The 23,218-nt window shown below is 44.4% G+C and overlaps 1 protein-coding gene across 2 annotated transcripts in view; it reads right to left on the bottom strand.

Moving 5' to 3' along the window:
• lama4 (laminin, alpha 4) overlaps positions 1-23,218 on the bottom strand; it is a 110,902-nt gene that overhangs the window by 83,113 nt on the left and 4,571 nt on the right. For both annotated transcript variants that reach the window (XM_089021787.1, XM_089021786.1), the window contains exons 2-6: positions 21,937-22,038; positions 18,686-18,813; positions 18,504-18,584; positions 14,842-15,056; positions 10,915-11,015 (exon numbers count right to left, since the gene is read on the bottom strand). In XM_089021787.1, the coding sequence (XP_088877913.1) occupies positions 10,915-11,015; positions 14,842-15,056; positions 18,504-18,584; positions 18,686-18,813; positions 21,937-22,038 (627 nt within the window). The remainder of the gene's footprint in view (positions 1-10,914; positions 11,016-14,841; positions 15,057-18,503; positions 18,585-18,685; positions 18,814-21,936; positions 22,039-23,218) is intronic.

The following is a 23,218-nucleotide window of genomic DNA, read 5'->3' as shown; positions in this document are numbered from 1 at the left end:
ATTTTAGATGCTATAAAACGTTTTTTCTGATGTCAGTTAGGAAACAAAAAAATGGTGTCGGTTGTCCTTTAATTCTCTTCAGTACATTTTCACCCCTTCAAATCCATGGTATCGTTTCAATCACTCTCTCTGTCATGACATTTATTTTCCACGCAATGACATTTATTTTCCACTTCATTTGTTCAATCCACGCAATGGAACAAATGAAGCCTCATGAGGCTTCAGCCCAAAAGTGAAGCATTTGGACGGAAAGCCTCATTGCTTCATGCTGCCTCACTTTCCCATCACTTGGAATCAGACATGGTTTTTCGGGCAATCTAAAAATTGGTCTCCTTTTTTTCACCGAATTGATAGACAAGCCAAGAGAATGTAGAATACAAGGCCTGTTGTCCGCTCAAAGATCAAGACACAAAGTGTCGTCTATTAAATTCACAAGCATGCAAACAAGACTTATCTCAGTAAAGAAATGAAGTGGCCCCCATTTTTACATTATGCAGAGTTTACTTTCGATTACCAAGCTGTCAGAGGCGTTGGTGTGAAGACATCTGAAACATACAAAACTAAACTCGCCGTGAAATGAAGAAGTACCCGATTTTATGCAGAGCACACAGCGAGTACACACCAGTCTACCAAAATAATAATAATAATAATAATAATAATAATAATAATAATAATAATAATAATAATAATAATAATAATAATAATACATTTTATTTCAAGCGCCTTTCATAACACCCAAGGACACTTTACAATAAAAACAATAAAACAAAGCACGTAAAAATAAAACCATAAGTCAAATGATACATAATAAAATAGCAGATAGAACTATACATTGAAAGCAATTTTAAACAAGTGGGTTTTGAGGTGACCCTTGAAAATAGGGAGGGAGTATATATTACGGATGTTGGGTGGAAGAGAATTCCAGAGTTTGGGAGCAGAGCGGCTGAAAGCTCTGCATCCCATCGTGGTGAGACTGGCAGAGGGCACATAGAGGTGAAGGGAGGATGAGGATCTGAGGGACCGAGAGGTAACAGAGATTTGAAGCAGGTCAGAAAGATAGGGAGGGGCAAGGTTATGGATGGCTTTGAATGTAAACAGAAGTATTTTGAATTCGATACAATGTTTAACAGGTAGCCAGTGGAGTTGCTGGAGGACAGGTTCTAGTGATGATCCGGGCTGAAGAATTTTGGACGAGTTGGAGTTTATGGAGAAATTTCTGATTGATACCGAAGAGAAGTGTGTTGCAATAATCGATGCGGGAGGTGACGAGACTGTGGATAAGGATAGCAGTGGTGTGAGGGGTGAGTGAGGGACGGAGACGGTTAATATTACGGAGGTGGAAATAAGCAGACCGAGTTATGTTATTTATATGGGACTGAAAAGATAGTGAGCTATTGAGGATGACACCCAGGCTCTTGACCTGAGGGGAGGGAGACACGGTTGAACTGTCAATGGTGAGAGAGAAACTGTTAGTTTTGTGGAGGGTGGATTTGGTACCGACAAGGAGAAGTTCGGTTTTTTCACTGTTGACCTTGAGAAAGTTATGGGAAAGCCAGGATTTAATTTCTGAGAGGCAAAGTGAGAGGGATGAAGGTGGAAGAGAGGCGTCGGGTTTGCTGGAGAGAAAGAGTTGGGTGTCATCCGCGAAGCAGTGAAAGTGAATGCCAAACTTACGGAAAATATTGCCAAGAGGAAGTAGGGATGATAATAAAGAGAAGTGGCCCCAGGACAGAATCTTGATGCACACCAGAGAACACAGGAGAGGACCGTGAGGTGAACGAGTTGATTTGGATGAATTGTGAGCGATCAGAGAGATAGGAATGAAACCAGCGGAGTGGAGTATGTGTGATGCCTAGGGTGGAAAGTCTGTCGAGCAGGATAGGGTGGGAAATGGTGTCAAAGGCTGAGGTCAGGTCGAGAAGGATGAGGATGGAGAGTGAACCGGCATCGGCTGCCATAAAAAGATCATTCGTGATTTTTATGAGAGCCGATTCAGTACTGTGGCGGGGGCGGAAACCAGACTGGAATTGTTCGTACAGGTTATTGTGAGTGAGGTGTGAGTGAAGCTGGGACACAACTGTTTTTTCAAGAATTTTGGCGATGAATGGGAGGTGGGAAATTGGACGTAAGTTATTGAAATCGTTTGGGTCTGAGACAGGTTTTTTCAGGATTGGAGTGACAGCTGCGGTTTTGAGTGGGATAGGAACAATTCCAGTTGATAATGAGGAGTGAATAATAGTAGAAACAAATGGGAGAAGAGAGGGTAGGCAGGACTTTATAAGGATAGTAGGGAGGGGGTCGAGTTGACAGGAGGAGTTCTTGGATTTGGTGATAATGTCTGAGATTATAGAGGAATGGGGTAGTTCAAAGGCAGAAAGTCGTTGGGAAGGAGTAGAAAGGCTGGGAGAGGTGGGGGGGGGACAGAGGACCCGAGGTGCTGATGGATTTTGTTGATCTTTTCACTAAAAAACATAAGCAGAGTGTTGCATATCTCAGAGGAATAGAAGTGTGAGGGGAGAGAGATACGAGGTTGTGTGATTTTGTGATAGAGGGAAAAGAGGGCCCGTGAGTTTCCAGGATTAGAGTCAATGAGTCCAGAGTAATATTGCGATTTTGCACGAGTGATAGAGTCCTTGTAATGGGTAAGGTGAGTTGCGTACATGTCCTTGTGAGTAGTGAGCCCAGACTTCCTGTAAAGTCTTTCAAGTTGGCGAGATTTTGCCTTGATGGAGCGGAGATGGGTGGTGAACCAGGGTGCAGACCGGGTGAATTGGAGCCACCGGGACTTTACAGGAGCCAGGGCTATGAGGGTGTTCGTGAGGTCTGCGTTGTACCGGGAAACAAGTTCATCAGGAGATGAGATGCAGTCCGGAGTCAGGGTGGCGATCATCTCAGCGAGGGTGGCAACGTTGATGTCCTTGATGTTGCGATATGAGATGAATACGGGGGGGGGGGGGGGGGGTGGGGAGAGAGAGGGTGATGGAAACAGTGAAAGAAACCAGGAAATGGTCTGTTATGGGGAGTTCATTGGCTGTGCAATTCTTAGGGATAAGGCCAGACATGCAAATGAGGTCCAGCGTGTGGCCTTTTATGAGGGTGGGAAAGTCCGAGAATTGATGCAGACCAAAGCTGTCGAGTGAGGAGGTGAAGTCTTTAGTGAGGGGAACAGTGGAATTGTCCATGTGGATGTTGAAGCCCCCGAGAATAATTACATTAGGTGACAATGTGGAGAGGTGTGTGACGACATCAGAGAATTCTTTTAGAAAGTCACAATGTGGTTTTGGTGCACGGTATACAGTGGCCATGATGGTGGGTGAGGGTCCAGAAATTTTACAAGCAAGGCATTCAAACGATAGGGTTTCCTGGAGTGAAACTTGAAGGATTTTCCAGTTCTTGCGGTAAATTATCGTGAGACCACCTCCGCGGCCTGAGAGGCGGGGCTTAGAAATGTAAACAAAGCCTGGCGGAGTCGCGCCATTGAGCTCGAAGAAGTCTCCCGCCATTTGCCAAGTCTCATTTATACAAAAAAGTCAAGCTTACGGTCAATTAGAATGTCTTGGATAAGACACCCCTTTCCCGTAAGCGAGCGGACGCGTACCGCCTGGAGTCTCTCCAGCATGTCACAAGTCATCTCAAGGTATCTTTACGGTGGAGCACCTCAATAGGGAAACATCTTTCTAAATATATGCTCAAGTCAGCTCATCAGGCTCTTCTCAGTATGCTGTAGATGAGCAGCGACTCTACTCTGAATGGGTGTGAACTGACAGAGCTTTTATAGTAATCATAATAATACATTTTATTTATAAGAGCCTTTCAAAGCTCTCAAGGACACATTACAATCACAAAAAAACACATTAATAAAACCACAGATACATTTATAAATAAAAACAAGAGATAAAACTACACAGAGAATGTGATGTTAAATGGATGGGTTTTGAGATGGGATTTGAAGGTGGGAAGAGAATCGATGTTACGAATGTTGGGAGGAAGTGAGTTCCAGAGTATGGGGGCAGAGTAGCTGAAAGCTCTGTCCCCCATCGTGCTGAGACGGGCAGGGGGCACACAGAGGTGGAGGGAGGAGGAGGATCTGAGGGAACGAGAGGGAATAGAAATTTGAAGAAGGTCAGATAGGTATGGGGGGCAAGGTTATGGATAGCTTTAAATGTATAAAGAAGAATTTTAAAGTTGATTCTATATTTAATGGGAGCCAGTGGAGCTCTTGGAGGACAGGTGTGATGTGGTGAAAGGATGATGTTCCGGTGATCATCCGGGCCGAAGAATTCTGGACGAAGTTGAAGTTTGTGGAGACGTTTCTGAGGGACACCAAGGAGAAGTGAATTGCAATAGTCTATCTGGGAGGTGACAAGACTATGAACAAGGATAGCAGTGGTGTGAAGGGTGAGAGACGGGCAAAGACGATTGATATTGCGTTGGTGGAAGTATGCAGATCGGGTTAAGTTATTTATATGGGAGTGGAAAGATAGTGTGCTGTCAAGGATGACACAGGCTTTTGATCTGATGGGGGGAGAAGCGGTCGAATTGTGAATAGTGAGAGAGAAACTGTTAGCTTTGCTCAAGGTGGATTTGCTACCAACGAGGAGAATATCCATTTTTTTCGCTGTTAAGTTTGAGGAAGTTATGGGTAAGCCAGCTTCCAATGTGGCTGGGACTGAGCCAAAATGGAACTTTGCTTCGAAGGAAAAAGGACGTTGATGTATCTGGTGCATGTATTTACAGCTGTTGAAGTGTGAAACTAGATTTACATTCTCATTCCACAGCCAACGCTTGAGAAAGTATTTCAGCCCGTTCAACATTTTGACCTCTTCTTTCTTTTCAAACAAAAAGATAACATTTTGTTTTGTGACACAATCGTGAAATGGAATGAAATCCACACAATACTTTATATTATTTAAAAAAAAAGCTGGATATTTAAAGGACAACCGACATCATTTTTTTGTTTTCTAGCTGACATCAGAAAAACGTTTTATAGCGTCTAAAATACCCAAAATATGCAGGATGATATTTTTAGTCAAATGCAAAACACCAATAAAAATGACGTTAAGTGTCTAAAAACTATTTCAATTTGAAACCGGAAGTGGCCAGTTTTAGAAGGTCCCGCCCCGTTGTTCGTGGTGTCACGCCAAGACGTCTTGCCTAGCTCAAGAATCAGAGAAAATGCTTTCATGTTACTCATCCAGTTATGAATATGATTCAAATAGTTCTGAAGAGGAAAGCATACATGTTTGTAATCAATTAAAGAATTTATTTCGTGTCATTTTGAGGCATCTGGAGAGAAATGTAGCACCCACAAGATGGCTACAAAGCTCCGTGGAAAGGGGCTGATTTTTCTCATTGGCATTTTTGTCAGCGAATATCAAATAGATGTTCGGTGTAACACACAACGATTAACCATCGCGTTATTTATGTGTTTTCCTTCTAATTTCGCCATCAACACGAAGTTTTCAGACCAAACAAAGTACTGCAAAATGCATTGAGGTGATGAAAGGACTGCGACAATACGTCCTTTCTCGGTCATGTATGTGTGTATGTGCATGTGTGTGCCTCGACTGGGATCACCACCTTATCGTGGTGAGGCACTTTGCGCGTCTCCGTGACCCCGAGAGCTATGTCGGCTGGAGTCTTGTACTCCTGGCAGGGTCACCCAAGCCGAACAGGTCAGAGGGTAGAGGCCAGACAAAGAGTGATCCCAAATCCGCACCCGGGGGTAGGCGTAGGCGGAGTCCAACAGATCGGACCACCGGCAGCCCCTTGCAACCGCACTCACCTGAAGGTCGTCTCGAGTCTTCACTCTTGCCACTGGAATACAGTGAGTGCGGCCAAGTATGTGGGGGAAGGAATTGCGCGCCCCGTCCCTCACACTAAATCCACTAGTAGCGCAGGTTTCAGCTTCCACCATATAAGTCCACTGGCGATAGGATAAAGTGACGGAGGCAGGTCATGGATGTGACTGGAAGCTTCTAGCTTGATTCCTACACAGGGGCGGTACAGGATTGATGGTCGTTGCGAAGATGGGATGGAGCAACATTATCCTTCGGCAGCATCCTGTGCGTCTGAGCAGCCCTATTCAGGGTCCGCACTGCTCACCCCTTATAGGGGAAGGGTCTAGAAAAGGTGACCTAAACATTGCTTGTTCCACCACACCTGGGTGGCCCACCGCAGCCACCAAGACATCCCCCCTCTGCGGTCGAAAACGAAATATAATCAAACCCATGACTATGAACCTGGCTTCCTGGAATGTTCGCACCCTCCTCGATGCTCGAGACGGGATGGAGAGACCTCGAAGACGAACTGCCCTCATCGCACATGAGCTGAGGAGGTACAACATCGATATTGGCGCACTCAGTGAGACTCGGTTCTCAGGCGAGGATTCACTCACAGAAGTTGGTGAAGGTTACACCTTCTTCAGGAAGGGTCTCCCAGAGAATGAGCGAAGACTCCATGGAGTTGGCTTTGCTGTGAAAAGCAGCTTACTCAGTAACATCCCTGAGTCCCCCCAAGGCATCAGTGAACGGCTTATGACCTGGCGTATTCCCCTGGTAATAGGTCTCTTCACAACTTTAATCAGCGCCTATGCTCCCACCTTGGATGCTGACGATAACACCAAAGATGCCTTCTACGAGTCCCTGGATGCTACCATATCCAAAATCCCTGCCTCTGATAAACTTGTTCTGATGGGTGACTTCAATGCCCGAGTAGGTACTGATGCCAGGCTCTGGAAACAAGGAATCGGAAGGCACGGGACGGGGAAAATAAACAGCAATGGCCTCCGACTCCTCACTCTGTGCTCTGAGCATCAGTTGATTGTAACTAACACCATCTTTCAGCTGAAAAAGAAATACATCACATCATGGATGCACCCCAGGTCCAAACATTGGCACTTACTGGACTACATCATCACAAGGCAACGAGACAAAAATGATGTCTGCATCACGCGGGCCATGCGTGGGGCTGAATGCTGGACTGATCATCGACTGATCAAGTCCAGGCTCAAGCTGAAAATTCGACCTCCTCATAAGAAACAGCAACCCCAAAGGCGTCTTAACACCAGGGCCCTGGAGTCCCCAGAATGTGCAGCCAGCTACCGCCACAAGCTGGCAGAGGGACTTGCCAGCCTGGACAACGACACCAGTAACGGTGACCTTGATGTTGAAAGCAGGTGGAAAAAAATGAGGACAACAATTCATCAGGCTGCCTCTGAGACCATCGGCTTCACTCAGAAAGGTCATCAAGACTGGTTCGATAACAGCTCAGCTGCCATACAGGAGCTTCTGGAAGCCATGCGCAAAGCCCATACCACACTTCTCTCCAACCCTCATTCTCCACTTCTCCTCTCTCACTACAAGGCCATCCGTGGTGAAACACAGAAACAGCTGAGGATGATGGAGAACAAGTGGTGGCTCAGCAAAGCCCAAGAAATCCAGAGGCATGCAGACAACAACAACACACACACCTTCTATGATGCTGTAAAATCCCTGCACGGCCCACGAAGACAACACATTGTCCCAGTTAAGTCTGCAGACGGTTCTGTACTACTGAAGGACAAACAGCTAATACTTGAGCGCTGGGCAGAGCACTTTGACTCCCTGCTCAACCAAGTAAACCCTTCAGACACATCTGTCCTTGACTCCCTCGCAGAGCTTCCATCAGTTCCCTCCCTTGATGAACCTCCTCAGTTCACAGAGGTCCTCTCTGCAATCCGGAGCCTTAAAAACAACAAAAGCCCTGGCCCTGATGGACTTCCAGCTGAGGTCTTCAAGAGCGGCGGTTACCTCCTGACACGGAAGCTTTACCACCTCATCTGCAACATCTGGCAAAACGGGACACTTCCTCAGGAATGGAAAGACAGCAACATTGTCACCATTTACAAAAGGAAGGGGGACAAGTCAGTCTGCGGCAACAGCCGTGGCATCTCCCTACTTTCTGTTGCTGGCAAGATTCTTGCAAAAGTAATGCTGTTCCGTCTTACATCGCACATTACCGAAGACATCCTCCCAGAGACACAATGCAGCTTCAGGAAGGATCGAAGCACTCTGGACATGATCTTCGCTGCGCGCCAAGTTCAGGAGAAATGCAAGGAACAAAACAAGGACCTCTATATCACCTTCATTGACCTTACAAAGGCATTTGACACAGTTAACCGTGACATTCTCCGGACCATACTGCAGAAATTTGGCGTCCCCTCCAAATTTCTCGGCATCCTAAAACAGTTCCACAGCAGCATGCAAGCAACTGTACTTGTTGGTGGCCAGCAATCTTCCCCGTTCCCTGTGGAAGTCGGGGTGAATCAGGGCTGTGTACTGGCCCCTGCTATATTCAACCTGTTTCTGATGGCAGCTACGCTCCTCTTCCATAAGTCCATCCAGGAAGGCGGCGGCGTACAAATCCAATTCCGCCTGGATGGTAACCTGTTTAACATCAGACGCCTACAGGCCAAGACCAAGACCCGGATCAGCGGCATCCACGAGCTACAGTATGCAGATGATTGTGCTCTGCTGGCCCACAACCCAGCTGCCATGCAAAATGCCCTTGATACCATGTCCTCCGTCTACCGATCACTCGGTCTCGTGATCAATGTAACCAAAATGGAGGTCATGGCAAAAGAGAGTTCTTCAACCCCAGCGTTCACCCTCAGTGGCACACCCCTCAAGGTTGTCCAACAATTCAGCTACCTCGGCAGCATTCTAACACCCTCCTGTCTAATTGATGATGACGTCCAGGCCCGCATCCATCAAGCCTCCAAAGCTTTTGGCAGATTGCGTACTCGTGTGTTCGAAAACAACCACTTAAGAACTCCAACAAAAGTCGCAGTCTACCAAGCAGTGTGTGTGTCCACGCTGCTATATGGCGCAGAAGCCTGGACCATCTATCGACGCCATGTGAGACGCCTTGATGCATTCCACATCAGGTGCCTCCAACGAATCCTTGGCATCACCTGGCAGGATTGTGTTCCACACACCGACATCCTTCAACGCACTGCCTCCACCAGTATCGAGGCCATACTGGCAAAGAGGCAACTTCGGTGGGTTGGACATGTCATCCGGATGCCTAGCTGCCGCTTGCCTCGACAGGTGCTTTATGGACAACTCTTGTCAGTGAAGAGGAAGCCTGGTGGTCCTAAGCTGCGATACAAAGACCAGCTTAAACAGACTCTAAAGAACTGCAACATCAAGCCCAGCGATCTGGAGTCTGCTGCAGCGAACAGGCCACTGTGGCGCTCCTTATGCCACGAAGGGGTGACACAACTTGAAGACAAGCGCACCCAGAGGAGGATCGTGCGGCACGAGCAAAGACACCTTTGTGCTGCTTCAGTACCGTCTCGCCAGCCCGGTCCTGGCCTCACATGTCCTGAATGTGGCAGGATTTGTGGCTCCAGAATCGGGCTTCATAGTCACCTACAGTGGCATCGCCGCCAGCGACAATAACCACTGTCCAATACCCCACAAAGCAATGGAAGCGACGTCATCCTCGACTTCGATGGACTGCCAAGAGAGAGAGAGATGTGCGTGTGTGTGTATGTGTGTATGTGTGTGTGTTTGTGTGTGTGCGTGTGTTTGTGCGTGTGTGTGCGTGTGTTTGTGTGTGTGTGTGTTTGTGTGTGTGTGCATGTGTGTGTGTGTGTGTGTGTGTGTGTGTGCGCGTATGCGCGTGTGCACGTATGCGCGTATGCATGTATCCATGTATGCGTGTATGTATGTATGTTTGGATGGATGGATGGATGGGTGTGTGGGTGGGTGTGTAGGTGGGTGTGTGTGTGTGTGCGCGTGCGTAGGCGTGTGTGTGCGCGTGTGTGCGTGTGTGTGCGCATGTGTGCGTGTGCGCGTGCATGCGTGCGTGTGTGTGTGTGTACGTGTGTGCGTGCGTGCGTTCATGCGTGCTTGTATGTATGGATGGATGGGTGTGTGCGTGCGTGCGTGCGTGTGTGTTTGTGTATTTGTGTATTTGTGTATTTGTGTGTTTGTTTCGTTTGTTTCATTTGTTTCGTTTGTTTCATTTCGTTTCATTAGTTTTGTTTTGTTTCATTTCGTTTGTCTCGTTTTGTTTCATTTGTTTCGTTTTGTTTCGTTTGTTTCATTTGTTTCATTTGTTTCATTTCATTAGTTTCATTCGTTTAGTTTACTTTAGTTTGTTTTTGTTTTGTTTTGTTTGTTTCGTCTTGTTTTGTTTTTTCGTTTTGTTTCGGTTCGTTTGCTTCGTTTCGTTTCGTTTGTTTTGTTTTGTTTCATTTCGTTTGTTTCGTTTCATTTAGTTTGTTTGTTTCGTTTCGTTTCGTTTCGTTTCGTTTGTTTCATTTCATTTGTTTCGATTGTTTTGTTTCGTTTGTTTCGTTTTGATTGTTTTGATTGTTTTGTTTCGTTTGTTTTGTTTGTTTTGTTTGTTTCATTTCGTTTATTTCATTTATTCAAAGTCAAAGTCAGCTTTATTGTCAAATATGCTAATATGTATGACATACAGCACAGACAACAGCATATTTGACAATAAAGCTGACTGACTTTGTTTCATTTGTTTATTTCAATTATTTTGTTTTTGTTTATTTCATTTATTTCGTTTGTTTATTTCAATTATTTCGTTTGTTTATTTATTTTGTTTTTAAATTTATTTGTTTAGTTTATTTATTTATTTGTTTAGTTTTTTTATTTATTTCGTTTGTTTGTTTATTCACGCGTAATACTCTAGTAGGCTGGGATAATAATTCCTGATGCCCATAGCTCCTCATAAAGAGATGATAAACTAGAAATTGGAAATGTCAATCTTTTCTATTCTCCTTCAGCGGGAATTTTGAAAAGTTAACTGGTGTACTTGTGCTACAACTAAGTGTATTCCCCCCATCTTCCAATTCATACCACAAATTAAATAATTATTCTAAATGAACCAGCTGGTCCAAGTTTTACTTACTTCACAGCGATCACAAAGTCGTCCAGTGACGCCTGGTTTGCAGTGACACACTGCAGTCCTGTCATCACACGATGATGTGCCGCATTTATTGCACTCGCACTCTGGGGAGACAAAAGACACACAGCATTGTGTTACAGGTCAAATTATGTCACGAGCATTGTGACATTAATTTTGGAATTGTGATGTCTAATAGAAGGGTGGCCCGGTAGTCCAGTGGTTAGCACGCCGGCTTCACAGTGCAGATGTCCCCGGTTCCGTCCCACTCCAGCCTCCCTGTGTGGAGTTTGCATTCTCCCCGGGTCCGTGTGGGTTTTCTCCGGGTCCTCCGGTTTCCTCCCACATTCCAAAAACATGCATGGCAGGCACATTGAACACTCCAAATTGTCCATAGGTTTGAGTGTGAGAGTGACTGCTGTTTGTCTTTGTGTGCCCTGCGATTGGCTGGCAACCAATTCAGGGTGTCCCCTACCTCGTGCCCAAAGACAGCTGGGATAGGCTCCGGCACCCCACGCGACCCTAATGAGGAATAAGTGGTACGGAAAATGGATGGATGGATGTCTCAACAAGAGGCATCATATAATAAAAACCATGTCCACCGGGCATGGGAAAAGCTCTGCTTGAGGTGGGATTTGAAACGCCTTCTGAAAGGGGATTCCACCAGACGCTCCCAACAAACCCACACCATACGTTTGGGTTTGCTAGGTCGGACTGGCCTTTTCCCCCACCATCACCACCAGGTAATGATCAGTTGACTGCATGAGTGTTGTTGGGTGAACAAGTGAGGAATGGTTTTGATGTGTGTGTGGAACGATTAACGTGAGAATGTCTGTGTAAGCTCGACAGTCGTACAGGAGTGGTCCATCGATGAGAAGGTTTCTTCAGCCGTCATCTGTACTTTGAAGGTGTCGGACGTTTCACTTCTTATCCAAGAGGCTTCGTCAGCAAACTAAAATTTAGTAGGAGTGTCACATCCTCCTTCGCGCCTCTCCCCTCCCTGCTCTCCGGACTCACTCACCTGTTGCTCATTTCCTTGATTGTGCCTTCTGGCTATAAGAGCCACCCGTTCCCGCTCGGTCCGCGGCAGTGTATTCTCTGTTGTTACCCTGTCTCCCAGCAGTACGCAGGTTGGTCCCGTTTGTCCACTTGATTGTCTTACTCCCTGTTTTGCCCTGCGTGACTCAGTAAAAACCTTACCTTCTCCACCGTGTATTTTGGATCCAAGCCCTTACTATTTTTGGCCCTATATATATATATATATATATATATATATATATATATATATATATATATATATATATATATATATATATATATATATATAAAATTTCATCTCATTTTCCGTACCGCTTATTCCTCATTAGGGTCGCAGGGGTTGCTGGAGCCTATCTCAGCTGTCTTATTGTATTGATCCATGTGTCCACTTAACTTAGACGCAATGATGCCGGACATGAGCTTCCATGTTGTGGAGAGACCGATAGTTGGAAGGAACTGCACCCTTTGAGGAATCCTTCATTATATATACAGTAAAGTCTCGTTATATCGATATTCAAGGGAGTCCGAAAAAATATCGATATAACCGGGACTATCGACTGTTTGCATGTAATTTTCTCCGTGCGTGCATAGAAATAGTATCGATATAACCGGGACTATCGATATATCCGATATCGATATAACGCGACTTTACTGTATATATATATATATATAGGATTGCATAGTTTTCGGGTCTTAACATCCGTGGTCTGAATCTCTTCCTTTGGCCACCTTATTATTCCTGCAGGGTATCTGATCACTGGCAGGGCATAGCTGTTTATTGCCCGGGTCCTGTCCTGGAGAGGGTGCAGTTCCTTCCAACTATCGGCCGATAATCTGTCTCTCCACAACATGGAAGCTCATGTCAGGCATCATTGCGGCTAAGATAAGTGGACACATGGATCAATACATGAGCAAAGCACAGAAAGGCATTAGTAGAGATACTAGAGGTGCCAAACATCAGCTGCTGGTTGACAGAACAGTCACTCAAGACTGCAGGTCCCGACATACCAACCTGTGCACAGCCTGGATTGATTACAAGAAAGCATATGACTCGATGCCACACACATGGATCACTGAATGCTTGGAGTTGTATAAGGTCAACAGGACCCTGAAAGCCTTCGTTGCAAACTCGATGAGGATGTGGAAAACCACACTTGAAGCCAATGGCAAGCCACTAACGCATGTGTCCATCAAATGTGGCATATACCAAGGTGATGCACTCTCCCCACCGCTGTTCTGCATAGGACTGAACTCCCTCAGCCAGATAATCGCCAAGACAGGCTATGGATACCGCCTCAGAAATGGAGCTACGATCAGTCACCTCCTCTACATGGATGACATAAAGCTGTATGCTAAGAGCGAAAGGGACATAGACTCCCTGATCCACACAACCAGGATCTACAGCAGTGATATCGGAATGTCATTCGGGCTGGAGAAATGTAGTCGGATGGTGACTAAGGGGGGCAAGGTAGTCCACACTGAAGGGGTCTCACTCCCTGAAGGAACAATAGCAGACATTGAAAACAGCTACAAGTACCTCAGTATACCACAGGCCAATGGCTACCTCGAAATAGCAACAAGGAAAACGGCGACGACCAAATACCTCCAGCGAGTGAGGCAAGTCCTCAGAAGCCAGCTCAATGGCAAGAACAAGACCCGGGCAATGAACAGCTATGCCCTGCCAGTGATCAGATACCCTGCAGGAATAATAAGGTGGCCAAAGGAAGAGATTCAGACCACAGATGTTAAGACCCGAAAACTCCTCACCATACACAGAGGGTTCCATCCCAAGTCCAGCACCCTGAGACTGTACACAAGCCGTAAGGAAGGAGGCCGGGGACTAGTGAGTGTAAGAGCCACTGTCCAGGATGAAACATCCAAGCTCCATTAATACATCAAAGAGAAGGCTCCAACGGACGATGTACTCAGAGAATGTCTCAGACAATGGGGAACAGAGGATGAGGTGATGGAAGAGGGACAATCATGGGAGGAAAAGCCCCTACACGGGATGTACCACCGAACCATAGCAGAAGTGGCTGATCTCAATACGCCCTATCAGTGGCTAGAGAGGGCTGGCCTAAAGGACAGCACAGAGGCACTCATCCTGGCTGGCCAAGAGCAGGCCCTGAACACCAGAGCCATAGAGGCAGGGATATACCACACCAGACAAGACCCACAGTGTAGGTTGTACAAAGAGGCATATATATATATATATATATATATATATATATATATTCCTGTTGAGGCATTTTAAAATGAGAACATTTTGAATGGAAAGATGTTCAGTAGAGGTACCGCTGAAGCTTGTTTTTAAAGCATGTTCATTTAACAAAATGATTTGCAAATCATTTTAAGTACAGGAATACCTTGGCTTATGAACTTAATTGGTTTATTATATTATAATTAAAGAAATAAACAGGACAATATAATAAAGTCGTTTTATTTACCCTTACCCCTCACTGCTGCGTTCTTGACCAATCACGTGGCTTTAACCGAAGACTGGGGGCGGGAATAGAGGACAAAACAGACGGCTGACATTTTCTTGTTAGGACAACGGGCTCGTTCGCGAACTACATCATTGTGGCAGCTGCGTGTGAATCCCGAAAAATTGTATGCCAAGGTAAACTTTTCATAAATGTAAGGTTCGTAAACCGAAAAGTTGGTAAGCCAAGGGGTTCGTAAACCGAGGTATCACTGTACCCATACTCATTGGAATTGGAGCTTTGAAGGTAACACAGGATCCCTTGTCATTGTGTGTTCAAAGAATTCTGAGAATGTTTTAACAATAGCAACTGTGTCAATCCTTTAGATATTCCAAGCTGTTCTATCGACATTCTGTTATTGGACCATCACAAATGTAATTCAATGTGTAAGCATCACTATGTGCCCCCAAACCTCTGCAGTTCTTGGCACCGATGGCGTCACCGTAGAAGCCCTGTGCACACCTCTCACAATTCGGCCCGGCAGTGTTGCCCCAGCAGTGCTGGCAATGACCGGTGACATTGTGGCACCAATTAAAGATCAGGTTTGGGTCAGAGTTTTCATTACAGTCACATCTCTTGCAGGAACCACCGACTGTCATTGGCATGCCATAATAACCTGGAGTGCACCTAGATGGAGAAATTGTCATTATTACAACACAGTAATCTTTTGGTATGCAATCAATTTTGTCTTGTTATTTAAATTGTTTTTAGGTCTCTTTCTGTCCAAACTGTGTTTATGTTACAGTTTGTTGCCCATTGTAATTTATATACATATACTCAAATCAGATAAATGAAAAATGCTGCTCATAACAATCAGTGTGTAATTCAGTGTGTGTGTGTGTGCGTGCGTGTGTGTGTGTGTGTGTGTGTGTGTGTGTGTGTGTGTGTGTGTGTGTGTGTGTGTGTGTGTGTGTGTGTGTGTGTGTGCGCGTGCGTGCGTTTGTGTTGTGTGTAAGACATTAGATAGACGAAGGAATCTTAAAAACAGGGTTGCAAAATTCAGTGGAAGTTTATGAAAAGGACCATGGCCAAAACTCAAAATACAAAAACACTTTTGAATTCTTCAATTGATATCTAATTATTGTGGGTCGGACTCAAACTAATACAGTGTGGAATTATTTTTTCTCTCATCAATAACATAACCCGGTCCGTATATGTCCACCTACTTAATATCAATCGCCTCCATCCCTCTCTCACCTCTCGCAATACTGCTATCCTAGTTCACACTCTCGTCACCTCCCATGTTGACTCATGCAATTCACTTCTTTTCTATGTCCATGACAAATTCCTTCATAAACTTCAAATGTTTCAGAATTCCTCAGCCCGGCTTATTACGAGAACCCTGTGGCGATTCGAGATCACTCTCACTGAGGGGGCCTGGCTAGAACCAGGGGTTGTGACAAAGGGGAATTCAACCTTTCATTTCACCGTTTCATTCAACCCAGGTCAAAAAAGACAAAAGATTTCAAATCTTATTTGACTTTTATTTTCATTAAATGTTTAAACTAGTGGTTCTTAACGTGGATTCGATCGAACCCTAGGGATTTGGTGAGACAGTCTCAGGGGTTTGTGAATCCTCCGCCACAGAGGTCCACCCCTCAGTCTAGTGTGCAGTTGGTAGGCACAGTCATTGGAAGAAGGGTTCAGTGAATGAGCATATGAAACTGGTGGGGTTCGGTGCCTCTAACAAGATTGAGAACCACTTGTTTAAACCTTTGTTGATGTAATATCACAGTGACAATGAAAAACAGAATAATAATCACAGTAGTAATGACGTCTGTGTACAGGAGTGGTCCATCGATGAAAAGGTTTCTTCAGCCGTCATCTGTACTTCTTTGAAGGTGTTGGACGTTTCGCTTCTTATCCATGCTTCTTCAACGAACTAAAGTCTTGCTGGTAGTTTCGGCCCTATATATATATCCTGTCACACCCTTATTGGTGTCAGGATGTGACGTAGCGCATCAGAGAGGGGGACGAGTGGAAGACTGCTTCCCTCCCCTCCCTGCTCTCCGGGCTCGCTCACCTGATTCCAATCCCACTGATTGTGCCATCTGGTTTTAAAAGCCACCCGGTCCTGCTTGGTTTTCGCCGGTGTATTCCTTTATTTCATGATCCTGTCGCCTCACAGCACGCAGGTTGGTTCCATCCGAAGTCCAGCATCCTGAGACTGTACACCAGCCGTAATGAAGGAGGCCGGGGACTAGTGAGTGTGAGAGCCACTGTCCAGGATGAAACATCCAAGCTCAATGAATACATCAAAGAGAAGGCTCCAACTGATGATTGGATTGGATTGGATTTGCCTGTATTAGTCTCGCAGTGGAGAAATTTACATTTCACAGCAGCAAAGTTATGAAAGAAATGAAAGTAGCCCCGCTTTGTTCAGTGGAAGGTCGGTGCTGTTGGACAGTCTGCGGCTGGATGGAGACATGGCTTGAGGAGCCCGCGATAAGAAGGAAGGAGCGTCAGCGCAGAGCGCCGATGCGTATATGGAACTGTCGCGGGATGGAATTGAAGCTGATTTATGTGGGACAGGAGATGTGAGACAATCTCTTTTCGTCAATGATTGCTACAGCTGCGTGTTTGCTTTCAACATTTAGCTTGCAGTCGACGTGCACATTCCACCATGATGTCCCTGATCCACTGGTGAAGAGACACTTTGATCCTCTCCTCTGTGAAGATGCTGCCCATTACAGGCGCAAAAAAAGCACAATGGCCCCAGAGCTGTCCAGCGATGACAGTCGAATGGCACCGACATTCCTCCCATTCAAAAACAGTGCTGGCATATCCATGCTGCCGAAAAGGCGCAACCACTCAGCACAGTCTCCTCCTTGATGAATGTCGTGGTCAAAAATGCTGAAAAACAATCCGTATTCGTTCCACACGACGCACAACAACACAAAGTGACAAAAGAAAACACAAAAAAAGCAAGGCTCATCAGAGCACTATATATATATATATATATATATATATATATATATATATATATATATATATATATATATATATATATATATAAAAATTGTATTTATTTTTATTATTATTATTATTATTACTAGTATTATTATTACTAGTATTTTGTTATTCCATTATTGGAAACTATAAGGCAGGGGTCGGGGGAACCTTTTTGACGAAGAGAGCCATAAAAGTAAAATATTTAGAAATGTTTTTCAGTGAGAGCCACATGCACGCAATTTTGATTTTAACAAAATGTCAGAATGTATTATTTAAAATAACTGTGAGAATACTCACCAATAATATGACTAGTTTTCCGTTCCTTGTGATTGGTAAAAAAATCCAGCCAAATGATTGGAATGAAAGTCAACTTGCCGGGTCCATAGGCGAAGCTACTGCTAGCTCGCCTGCACACTGCTCATTAGCTTGCACGCTTGCTTTCTGCTGTCTCTCACAGGAGTATATTAATGCTAACATTAGCATGGGGCTTGTCAAAGTGCAAATGATATTCAACTGTTTCATTCATGGTATTGTTTTATTGCATCCGTCCATTCAACGTAATTTTTTAAACTCGTCAGGCTTATTTAAAAGGGGACGTTTACCTGTTTCGACATCAACGGCCATAAATCAGTATCATCCAATCAAAATGACTTTGACTTTGACTTGACTTTGAAAATTGCACTTTCCGCCAACTGCCGCCAGGAAACGAACAGCGAAAAAGTGAGAATATGTATTTAGTTATATAGGCGAGCCAGATGCAATCATCAACAGAGCCATATACGCGAGCTATAGGTTCCTGACACCTGCTATAAGGCCTTTGTTACCATCAAGTTCAAGCCAGCATGATGAAATGTAATGTTTCACGATACATGTTTCATGGGTAAATTGAGAATTTATCCATTGTGAGACCAATAAAGGTTATCTAATCTAATCTAACTCAAACCTATGGTTCATTTTTTTAATACGTGGATGAGAAGATATAGAGGAATGAAGCAAATTTTTAGAAAACGAAACTAATACTGTAATAGTAAATGATGAGGCAGGTGGGTGGGGAAACCTCTTGCCAACCTCTGTTCATAACACGTTGAATGATGTGGCAACATAAGCCTACCCAGTACTCACCTCTCACAGGTATGTCCAGCATAACCCTCTTTGCACTTGCATCGTTGGATATCACCTTGCCTGTCACAATGTACTGCAAAACTGGACAGAAAAGAAAAAAATGGGGACAATTATTTTAAATACTGTACACCACATAGCACTATAGAATTTTCAGTGTGGATATCTAGTTCAGATATGCATACTTATTTGAGGGGACAGGGAGAGGGCAGGCACAGGGTTGGCAGCTATGGCGTTCAAACTGACTCGGTGCCAGCATGTAGCCATCTTCACACATTTCACAGAAATCACCCGTACTGTGATCACTGCAATTCTGAAAGGGTCCAAATACACAGATAAGACTTTATAAGACCTAAAATTAACATGATTGATCTTATAACGAGTCAAAAAGACTGCTCAGTGTGGCCGTGGAGGCTCGTCGTTCCTTACATACAGTTTGACGAAAACGTATGTAGACCCATTGGAAATTACTGAATGTCTGATTGCATTTCAGAGAATGGACAAAGACAGTGTTCTTATAACTCATACCTCATTTTGTGTCCATCTTGTTACTGATCACCCCCCCCCCCCCCAAAAAAAAAAAAAAATACATCACATTATTAAAGTGGTGGAGTTTTAGTGGCTTTATTGCAGTGGAAGCCCGACCCACGCAAAATAGGTCAAAAGTGAGCGACGAGATGAATAGGAAAATGACTTTGTCACATGCGAATTGACAGCTGGGGGTGGGGCCGCCTCTCCTGCCTCCACCACCAGCTGTCAATTCTCTAATCACAGACACGGGGCATTTATACGGGTCGCGGTCACCTCGCTAGTGCAGGATGATTGACTTACCTCGCATCTCAACCGTACCCTGGACTCTATCTTCGGTAGGTGAGTTTAACCGGTCCAAGGTGTTTTCCCCCCCGTATCCCATAAGCTTAAATTGTCTTCCGGGATTGTGTACTTTTGCACCCCCATGTGCGATTGGCGTTTTAGGCATAGTAGACGGGTCGGTTCGCCCCTTGTCTTCCTACTACTGTGTTTTAGTATTTCATTGGTTTGTTAATAAACATCCTGCAAGGATTGTCCCTCTCTGTTGCCTACTTTGGGATCCCAAACATTCCACTATGTTCCGACGAGTCAACTGCCTTCAGTCTCGCTCGGAACGTGACACTTTCAGTTTTCCCTTGTCCTGATACGGATTAGCAGGCCTTCCTTCTGGAGGCAGGCTGGAGGTTGGGCTCAAAGGCAAGTGTCTGCTGGCTAGAGCTGCACTAATGGTGTCCAGCCAGGCTCAGCCGAAACAGGACAACGTGGATGCACCTTCCCATGGGCCAAAGTGTTGGGGGTGAATAGTAAACTGTGCGGCGGGCAAAGTCGGCATCTTCTTGGTAGAATCCCTAAGTAGAGAAGCTGAATCTAGAAATACCCTAAACTGATGTGTGAGCCAGAGAGGTTCCGAGTGGATATAATCAAACTCAGTTCAACAAACTGCTTGGGCTCTGGTACCAGTCCTCTCGAGAGGGGTTGGATACTTTTCCACTCAGGAATACCTACACTCTTTGGAAGGAGTGCTGGAGAGTGCTCTGTTTGAGGACTCCATCCTTTTGCTGCGTGACATGTGGGCATTGACAGTAAAAACCTGGAAGTTTAGCAACGCCACTTGAGCAAAGTGCGACTCAGCTTTCCGCTGCTCTCTGCTGTTCATGTGTCAGCGCGAACATGTACGCAATAATGTGTCTTTTGGCTTCAACCAATCAGCGCAGATGCAACTGATCTGTTGTCGTACTGGTATCTTCTGCTTCCCCAATCGCTTCACCTCCTATGGGTGAATCTGAGGGTTTCCGGCATTGCAACAACTTTTTCTGCCAATGCAACGCATGTTACAGATTAATGTACGACAACATCGAAGCTAGTTGAGACGATACGACGATAAAGATCGAACTGGCACATCTGTATGTTTCTTTCTTTTCTGTCCAAAAGATTAATGAGCTTTAATCTAGAACTTCTGTATCGTCTGCGCTGATTGATTTGAAGCCAAAAGACACGCATACGTACATGTTCGCACTGACGCTTGCACAGCAGAAAGCAGTGGATTATCAACTGCTGAGATGAGCTTGGGTTCAGTAGCGTCACTACAGATGTGTTGTTGGGAGAAAAGAATTCCATAATCACAACCCATGAGCTGCCAAAATGAGTATCCACAAACAGTATGAATCTCCTTCGGCAGCAACAATCTCATCCAACAATTATTGTATTTGGACAACAGTAAGAATTAACGGACAACCGACACCTCCGGACAAGAGGCGTCCATAATTTGTAAAATCACTTCAAATGACTTCTACTGAGCGTATTTTACAAAGATTCCACCGCATATGGCTATATTTTACGTTTTAAGACTCGCACTGAATATTCAGGAAGTCTTGTTTTCGAGTTGATGACAATGCCTGACGTGATGTCGCGTCAGGAACGCCCCTGACAGAGAAAGCGACACACAATGCATTTTCGGTACTTTGTTTGGTCTGAAAACATCGTGTTGATCCGTGTTGATGGCAAAATGAGAAGGAAAAACACATAAATAACGCTAGTGAATTATTGTGTGTCGCACCAAGACTACCAATTCCATTAACACCATATATAGAAGTGGACTCAAATTCCCAGCAGAGAAATCAGCCCATTTCCAACGGAGCTTGTGCTCCATCTTGTGCATTTTCTGGGACGCTACATTGGAGTCCAGACGGCTCGAATTGATACGGAAAGACTTCTTTAATCGATTGCAAACATTTATGCTTTCCTCTTCAGAACTATTTGAATCATGTTCATAACTGGATGGGTAACAAGAAAGCATCTTCTCCGAATCTGAACTTTCTGAAGCCATTGTTTTGGCATGATGTCACGAACAAGGGGGCGGGACTTTCTGAATCTCCCCAGTTCCGAGCTCATTTTGTGGCAGTTTTGGGACACATTTCATTTTTTTTTTTGCATTTGACTAAAAATATCAGCCTGCATGTTTTGGGTCTTTTAGATGCTATAAAACGTTTTTCTGACTGGAAAATGGTGTCGTTGTCCTTTAAGCTTCAATTAAGTTAATTTCTTTTACAATCTTTGTGCAATACATGTCAAAATGTTTCTTGAGGATAGCAAAGTCTATATTGGTTCTTGTTCTTTCTAAGGTAGGGCAGCTTTGATCAAAACCACTGGCTCCGGTTAGTTCTTGGCGAAGTTTAGCTTTCAGATTCACATACTTTTCTCCCTGCATTGTGAATATTTCCACGCTTTTTCCAATGAAAAACATGGAAACACACTTGTGTGGCTTCAGCTCGAGGGAACTTAGTTTTTCTCTTGGACATTTTTTGACCAATGTATGCAACTTTATCACCAATGTACTGTATGTAGTCAACACAAAAATAAATGGAGATTATGTTTGATACAAATATGTACTGTAAGATTAACTTACAAAGCAAATGCCTGTGATGTCCTCACAATGATCTGCATGGCCTTTGCAGTTACAGGGCAAGCATTTATTTTGCTCACTAAGGAAAAATCCCTTAGCGCAAACCTAAGGAGTGGACAAGAATATCAATTAAAAACAAAAAGAAAACAATAAACTGTAGTGACAAAAAAATCAAAATCACCTCTTTATTGCCACATATGTAGAACACACAAGGAATTTGTCTCCGGTAGAACACGGTAGAGCACAAGTATCATCAAAAAATTGTGAAAAATGGAGGCACTATACAGTTCTATTTGGGTTACTGTTGAAAGTTAATTGGGGGAAGAAGCTGTTTAAATGTCTGCTGGATTTGGTGCGCATGGATCGGTAGCGCCTGCCTACAAAACGAGGAAAAATACTAGGGAGTGTGTGACCGAGGCTGCCATTCGCGGCACCATCGTGGAAAACATTACATTTCATCATCAAAAAAATCATATTGCTGTTCTTGTACAGACATCTTAGAAAAGTAAACCAGGATGGTGAAGACCATTTCAACGTTTGAATGTAAATTGGAAATGTAGACGAGCCACATCCTCCATTTCCCATTTAAACATGAACCTAATTGTTCAAATCTAAACTGGTGATAAATCTCATTTGGAATACAGTATAGTATGTTATGTACCATTTCTAAAATCACTAAAACTATTTGGATCCGGTTCAGACCTTGGCTCTTTGACCACAGTGTGATATGTGAAACAGCTGCAGCCAAGAATGCATGGGGAGTGGAAGTGCTTATAGGAGATGAAGCAGATGGTCAACAATGGGTCACTGTTCAGTATACAGTTGCTCCCATAAACTTAACAACTCAACGTTATCTCTATCTATCTATCTATCTATCTATCTATCTATCTATCTATCTATCTATCTATCTATCTATCTATCTATCTATCTATCTATCTATCTATCTATCTATCTATCTATCTATCTATCTATCTATCTATCTATCTATATATCTATCTATCTATCTATCTATCTGCCTGCCTGCCTGTCTGTCTGTCTGCCTGTCTCTCTGTCTGTCACTCTCTCTGTCTCTCTCTCTGTCTGTCTGTCTCTGTTTCTCTATCTATCTCTCTCTGTCTCTGTCGGTCTCTCTGTCTCCCTGTCTCTGTCTATCTATCTCTCTGTCTCTCTGTCTCTGTCTCTGTCTCTGTCTCTGTCTCTGTCTGTCTGTCTGTCTGTCTGTCTGTCTGTCTTAATCAGAGTCATCTTTATTGGCCAAGTATGTAGAACACACAAGCAATGTGTG

The sequence above is a fragment of the Hippocampus bargibanti genome, linkage group LG19 (assembly GCF_051943395.1).
Source record: "Hippocampus bargibanti isolate YZ-2025 linkage group LG19, ASM5194339v1, whole genome shotgun sequence".
NCBI lineage: Eukaryota > Metazoa > Chordata > Actinopteri > Syngnathiformes > Syngnathidae > Hippocampus > Hippocampus bargibanti.
Note: the sequence above shows the minus strand (reverse complement) of the source record. Positions and strands in the feature narration are given on the sequence as shown.